Genomic DNA, 7,258 nt, shown 5'->3' with positions numbered 1-7,258 from the left:
GAATTTAAAACATTTCTACGTTTAGGGGATATTTCTACCTTTTGTCTGTATTCACATCATTGATACATGTTTTGTATACATATTTTTCTTGTACTTCAGTGCATTGATGAAGGTCTATTTATGACCGAAATGTTTTTTTGGATTACCCAAGTTGAGTGCCAAGTTCTATTTCTATGAGTTCGTAATGACCTGGAGAATCATAATGAGATCAGTTTTAGCATTTAGTGAACATGGTTAAAAAAAACCCATTAACTGTGGAATTGCACTTTTTTTTTGCAATTTCACCGCACTTGGAATTTTTTCCTCTTCTCCAGTACATGATATAGTAAAACCAATGGTGTTGTTCAAAAGTACAAGTTGTCGCGCAAAAGACAAGCCCTCACATGGCCATATTGACGGGGAAAAATATATATATATATGACGCTGGGAAGAAGAGGAGCAGAAAAGAAAACTACCTCCGGGGGTTAAGATGAGGCAGACAGGTAGCAGTAGTGTAATAACCTGCTATTACCTGTATGCCCATAGTAATAGTCACATATGTCCGGGGCGACAGATTCCCTTTGATTTTTAACAGAATTAATTTAAGCCTATTGCTCTGCCCTCCCCAGCAGTCACGGGCCGGTGAGCAGCCTCAGTGCCTCGTGGTCCCTGGCATCGCCCGGTGCACACCCCTAGGTAGAGTCTATACAATCCCGGCCGCAGGCGGAGGCTCAATTCCGGTCTCCACCATTAATCCTAAAACAGTGCGCATGCGCAGAGTATATGGCCCCGCCCACCAAGAAGGAGCTTTCGCGCCTCCCTTGACCGCCTGTTATAGCAGTGAAGCCACCACGAGCTCCTGCACTTCCTGAAGAGCCATCGACGTGGACGGTCACATTGCAGGCAAGATGAGCGACAGCGGGGAGCAGAATTTTGGCGATCGGGTCAGTATTAATGTGTATTAGTTATGGCCGCGTACTATCGCGTGTCCTGGGCTGTGGTGACGGCTGCTCATAGACGTAGGTTATGTTCCCGGGGCTCTTTCTCTTTGCTACTGTCCAGGTTTAGAATCCTGTAGCGTCACACGGCAGTGCCGTGCCCGGTTGCGGCCCTGTAATGGCGGTGCGCACTGTCTGCTGCCTCCGGCCGGGCGCCATTTTGTGAGCCGGATACCCGCTCTTATGAAATGGCTCCGCGCCGTGACGACTGTAACTAACGTGAGGCCGCTGTGCTGCTGAGCGCCTGCGCTTATAATCCGGGGGGCTTTTGTGTTCACCATAGGTCCTTTGTCTGCCCCGAATGGGTTCAGCTTCACCATTTTGACGAGCAGATCATTTATTAGTTCTTCATTTAAGCCTAGCTCTTGTGTAGTGGAAACATGTGGCACCTGCTCTGCTTGGACAACTAGCCTGATGCTGATCTCTATCTCCCCCAATCCCCCCCCCAGTCTGTGGCGGAGACTCCCTCACATCTATGCTCACCTCTTCCCCCCCCCCCCCCCCAGTCTGTGGTGATGTGCTCACCTCTTCCCCCCCCCCCCCAGTCTGTGGTGATGTGCTCACCTCTTCCCCCCCCCCCCCCCAGTCTGTGGTGATGTGCTCACCTCTTTCCCCCCCAGTCTGTGGTGATGTGCTCACCTCTTTCCCCCCACCCCAAGTCTGTGGGGATGTGCTCACCTCTTCCCCCCCCCCCCCCCCCAGTCTGTGGTGATGTGCTCACCTCTTCCCCCCCCCCCCCCAGTCTGTGGTGATGTGCTCACCTCTTTCCCCCCCCCCCCCCCCCCCCCCCCCAGTCTGTGGTGATGTGCTCACCTCTTCTCCCCCCCCCCCCCCCCCCAGTCTGTGGTGATGTGCTCACCTCTTTCCCCCCCCCCCCCCCCAGTCTGTGGTGATGTGCTCACCTCTTTCCCCCCCCCCCCCCCCCCCCCAGTCTGTGGTGATGTGCTCACCTCTTTCCCCCCCCCAGTCTGTGGTGATGTGCTCACCTCTTCCCCCCCCCCCCCTGGTCTGTGGTGATGTGCTCACCTCTTTCCCCCCCCCCCCCCCAGTCTGTGGTGATGTGCTCACCTCTTTCCCCCCCCCCCAGTCTGTGGTGATGTGCTCACCTCTTTCCCCCCCCCCAGTCTGTGGTGATGTGCTCACCTCTTCCCCCCCCCCCCCCCAGTCTGTGGTGATGTGCTCACCTCTTCCCCCCCCCCCCCCCCAGTCTGTGGTGATGTGCTCACCTCTTTCCCCCCACCCCCCTGTCTGGTGGAGACTCCCTCACTAGTGATGTGTCGTTCGCAAACGAGCCAACACAAAGAGCCGTCTCCCTGCTGTGAACGATGGGAGCCGGCACACCAGTGAGAGCCACTAAAATTCCTGAATGGCTCTCACTGGGCGTAAAATCCTGGGCTTCGGCATGTGTAACTCCGCCCACCTGAGCAAAACCCCGTCCACTCTTTAATTGAATTGGCTCTCAGAAGTGGGCGGAGTTTCTACGGTAGGTGGGCGGAGTTTCGGACGCCCAAACAGGGATCCATTTAGGATCCAAAAAGAGCCGTTTTGTGAGCCAAAAGAGCCGGATCACCAAAAAGAGCCGGACTGCCCATTACTATCCCTCACCTCTATTCTCTCTAACCCCCCCCCCCCCAGTCTGTGGCAGAGGCTCCCTCACCTCTATTCCTCCCCCAGTCTGTGGTGGAGACGCCCACACCTCTATTTCCCCCCCCCCCCCCCCAGTCTGTTGTGGAGACGCCCCCACCTTTACCCCCCCCCCCCCCCAGTGTCTGTGTCGCAGACGCCCTCCCCTCTATCCCCCCCCGTCTGTGGCGCTGACGCCCTCCCCTCTATCCCCCCCCCAGTCTGTGGCGCAGACGCCCTCCCCTCTATAAGCCCCCCCCAGTCTGTGGCGCAGACGCCCTCCCCTCTATTCCCCCCCCCCCAGTCTGTTGTGGAGACGCCCCCACCTTTATCCCCCCCCCCAGTGTCTGTGTCGCAGACGCCCTCCCCTCTATCCCCCCCCCCCCCAGTCTGTGGCGCAGACGCCCTCCCAGTCTGTGGCTCAGACGCCCTCACCTCTATTCCCCCCCCCCCCCCCCCCCCCCCCCAAGTCTGGCGCAGACGCCCTCCCCTCTATCTCCCCCCCCCCCCCCCCCCAGGCTGGCGCAGACGCCCTCCCCTCTATCCCCCCCCCCCCCAGGCTGGCGCAGACGCCCTCCCCTCTATCCCCCCCCCCCCCCCCCCAGTCTGTGGCGCAGACGCCCTCCCAGTCTGTGGCTCAGACGCCCTCACCTCTATTCCCCCCCCCCCCAAGTCTGGCGCAGACGCCCTCCCCTCTATCCCCCCCCCCCCCCCAGTCTGTGGCGCAGACGCCCTCCCCTCTATTCCCCCCCCCCCAGTCTGTTGTGGAGACGCCCCCACCTTTATCCCCCCCCCCCCCAGTGTCTGTGTCGCAGACGCCCTCCCCTCTATCCCCCCCCCCCCCCTCCCAGTCTGTGGCGCAGACGCCCTCCCCTCTATCCCCTCCCAGTCTGTGGCTCAGACGCCCTCACCTCTATTCCCCCCCCCCCCCCCCAGTCTGGCGCAGACGCCCTCCCCTCTATCCCCCCCCCCCCAGTCTGTGGCGCAGACGCCCTCCCCTCTATCCCCCCCTCCCAGTCTGTGGCTCAGACGCCCTCACCTCTATTCCCCCCCCCCCCCCCCCCCCCCAAGTCTGGCGCAGACGCCCTCACCTCTATTCCCCCCATCCTCCCAGTCTGTGGCGCAGACGCCCTCCCCTCTATCCCCCCCTCCCAGTCTGTGGCGCAGACGCCCTCCCCTCTATCCCCCCCTCCCAGTCTGTGGCGCAGACGCCCTCCCCTCTATCCCCCCCTCCCAGTCTGTGGCGCAGACGCCCTCCCCTCTATCCCCTCCCAGTCTGTGGCGCAGACGCCCTCCCCTCTATCCCCTCCCAGTCTGTGGCGCAGACGCCCTCACCTCTATCCCCCCCCCCCCAGTCTGTGGCGCAGACGCCCTCACCTCTATCCCCCCCCAGTCTGTGGCGCAGACGCCCTCCCCTCTATAAGCCCCCCCCCCCCCCAGTCTGTGGCGCAGACGCCCTCCCCTCTATTCCCCCCCCCAGTCTGTTGTGGAGACGCCCCCACCTTTATCCCCCCCCCCCCCAGTGTCTGTGTCGCAGACGCCCTCCCCTCTATCCCCCCCCCCCCAGTCTGTGGCGCAGACGCCCTCCCCTCTATCCCCTCCCAGTCTGTGGCTCAGACGCCCTCCCCTCTATTTCCCCCCCCCCCCCCAGTCTGTGGCGCAGACGCCCTCCCCTCTATCCCCCCCCCCCAGTCTGTGGCGCAGACGCCCTCCCCTCTATCCCCCCCTCCCAGTCTGTGGCGCAGACGCCCTCCCCTCTATCCCCCCCTCCCAGTCTGTGGCTCAGACGCCCTCACCTCTATTTCCCCCCCCCCCCCCCCCCCCAAGTCTGGCGCAGACGCCCTCACCTCTATTCCCCCCCATCCTCCCAGTCTGTGGCGCAGATGCCCTCCCCTCTATCCCCCCCTCCCAGTCTGTGGCGCAGACGCCCTCCCCTCTATCCCCTCCCAGTCTGTGGCGCAGACGCCCTCACCTCTATCCCCTCCCAGTCTGTGGCTCAGACGCCCTCACCTCTATTTCCCCCCCCCCCCCCAAGTCTGGCGCAGACGCCCTCACCTCTATTCCCCCCATCCTCCCAGTCTGTGGCGCAGACGCCCTCACCTCTATCCCCTCCCAGTCTGTGGCTCAGACGCCCTCACCTCTGCAAGCAGCGTCCGAGGTCCGTCAGAAAATAACGGCACTTCGCTAGCGCGTGCCGAAAATGGCATGCGCTAGAGATCAGATTCACATTGCTGTCAATGGGTGCGCTAACGGACCCGTTGCATGGCGTTAATTGCGACAATTTCGCCATGTAACGCAGTCCGTTAGCGTTAACCCATTAACGCAATGTGAACCTAGCCTAATAATGTTTGTCCCTGCTGTAAAGCACTTGGTGCCTGTACTTGGTGTGCACAGTCACTCTGTGCTGACAGTCCCTTTAATTTCTACATCCGTTGGCGTTCACTGTGCTGTGAAACGCATACTGTCCACCATCTTCTGCTGTTCTAACTTTCTCCTGTCACGAGACCACAGCAGTGACCAGCTGGTTCACTACAGCGTATTGTTTGGTTGGAAATCACCAAAAGAAATGGTCTGCAGTGCAAGCTGGCAAGAAAATTGTGGTCACATCATGCAGGGGAGGTACTGGAGTTGAGCTGGTAACTACAGAAGATGGCAGTGGGTAAGTATTATAGGGATTTCTCCCACTAAGTTTAACTGTGATCAATAGATTTTGGCATAATTTCCACATTTGGATATGTTTAAATAAAATATTCCTGACCTGCAAATCTTATAAATGTGCCCCTATTATGTAATGGTTGTCTGACCGTGCAGGAATATGATCTGATCAGCCATTGCACAGTACACAGCAGGGGCACATTTAAAAGATTCTCAGCACAGGAACATTTTATTTAAACGCATCGAATTGTGGAACTGATTATTACAAGATGTATTGATTAAAATTAACTTTGTTCGTGGGACAATCCCTTTAATGCATGCATGGGGCATACAGTACTGATACCTGAGCTATAAATCTGGTTTTTACTGCTTGTACAACATATCCAAAGTATCTGATGGTTGGCAGACTGGCCAGTGCCACCTCCCATCTCCCTCAATGACGATAACAGGGGTTCTATTTCCAAAATTTAGTTTATGGTACTTGTCCACTTCTGTTTGGCAAAGATAGCCAAGCATTGTACTGTGCCAGCTACATCAGTGCCTTAGGTGGGGAATGGAGCAACGGCACATGTGCAATAGTCTGCTTAATTTAAAGCAAACCTGTCTGCAGGATTGTGCTCAGTAAGGCTACGTTCACATTTGCGTTGTGCGCCGCAGCGTCAGTGCCGCAACGCACAACGCAAACAAAAACGCAGCAAAATGCATGCACAACGCTGCGTTTTGCGCCGCATGCGTCCTTTTTTTTATTGATTTTGGACGCAGCAAAAATGCAACTTGCGTCCTCTGCGCCCGGACGCGGGCGCCGCAGTGACGCATGCGACGCAAAACGCAAGTGCAACGCATGTCCATGCGCCCCCATGTTAAATATAGGGGCGCATGACGCGTGCGGCGACGCTGCGGCGCTGACCGCAAATGTGAACGTAGCCTTAGACAGTGTTAGGTTGCCACTGTTATACTGATTAAAATTCCTGGAGTGAAGAAATCCGTCTTGTTGTTTAATCTGTATTTGTAGTTTTCAGTTGATGAGATTCTCCTACTTTGGGGGTGGCCTTGCTGTGGGCTTTATGTGGTGCTCTGCTTGCATATATATCTGTATGTGCTTATGACAGGTCACTGATCCTTCATTGACCTGCCCCCTATTTTACATGCTGCATAGGGTATTGTGGGGTTAGGAATTTTTTTTTTTTTTTTACATCCAGCAAAATGATGCAGTAGCATCTGTCTTTTACCAATAGGTGCTGCTGCCATTTTGCTGAAAGAAAAAAAAACTTGGCTGCCTCAAAGTGATGCCGGTGCTTATTACTCTATCAATAAAAAATAGATGCTACTACTCCGGCACCACTTTGCTGGATGTAATTTTTTTTTTTTTTTTAACTTTTTTTCCAAGCCTACAATTTAAAAGCATTATGTAAAATAGAAGGCAGGCGACTGAAGGATCAAATTACCTATCATAAGCCCATGAAGTGAGTAAAAAAGATATAAGATGGGACATGTGCGCACCAATGTCGTCATTGCTGTATATGGCGTCAGCCACTTTCTCTTGTTAGTGCAGCTTTTCCCACATACTGGCCAAAGATTCTGTTAAAATGGATGCTGGTCAGGAACAGAAAGGGATTTATAGGACATCTCATAACTTTCCCAAATTGTTATGAAAACATTTACAGCACTGAATTACTGCACACAATTTATTATATGTTTTAGGAGTCGGTCCTTTTTATACCGACTCCACCAAAATGGTCTGATTCCACCAGCCTGATTGCACACAGGCTGTCGGTAAGCCAAACCTCTGATTCCTCCATTTCCCTGACTGATTTTGATCGCAGGGTCAAGTCCCTATATAAAGGGGACTAATGTATACAAAAATAAAAGTTTTAAATATGAAGTGAAAATAATCAAATTAATATTACGTGGCATTGCTGTGTGGAGAAAAGTCCAGCCTCTCAATATATGAAAATTAAAAATCAGTTAACACTGGGGGGAGAGAGGGGGGGGGAGCCCAAACT

At 55.3% G+C, this 7,258-nt stretch overlaps 1 protein-coding gene across 4 annotated transcripts in view; it reads left to right on the top strand.

Annotated features, from left to right (window-relative positions):
• Positions 1 to 614: 614 nt before the first annotated feature.
• Positions 615 to 7,258, top strand: part of TRA2B (transformer 2 beta homolog) — a 31,088-nt gene continuing 24,444 nt past the window's right edge. The window contains exon 1 of one of the 4 annotated variants that reach the window (XM_077275408.1): positions 615 to 923. In XM_077275408.1, the coding sequence (XP_077131523.1) occupies positions 888 to 923 (36 nt within the window). In that variant the 5' untranslated portion in view covers positions 615 to 887. The remainder of the gene's footprint in view (positions 924 to 7,258) is intronic. The other 3 variants (XM_077275410.1, XM_077275411.1, XM_077275412.1) reach the window with 3 other exon arrangements.

The sequence above is a fragment of the Ranitomeya variabilis genome, chromosome 7 (assembly GCF_051348905.1).
Source record: "Ranitomeya variabilis isolate aRanVar5 chromosome 7, aRanVar5.hap1, whole genome shotgun sequence".
Lineage (NCBI taxonomy): Eukaryota > Metazoa > Chordata > Amphibia > Anura > Dendrobatidae > Ranitomeya > Ranitomeya variabilis.
Note: the sequence above shows the minus strand (reverse complement) of the source record. Positions and strands in the feature narration are given on the sequence as shown.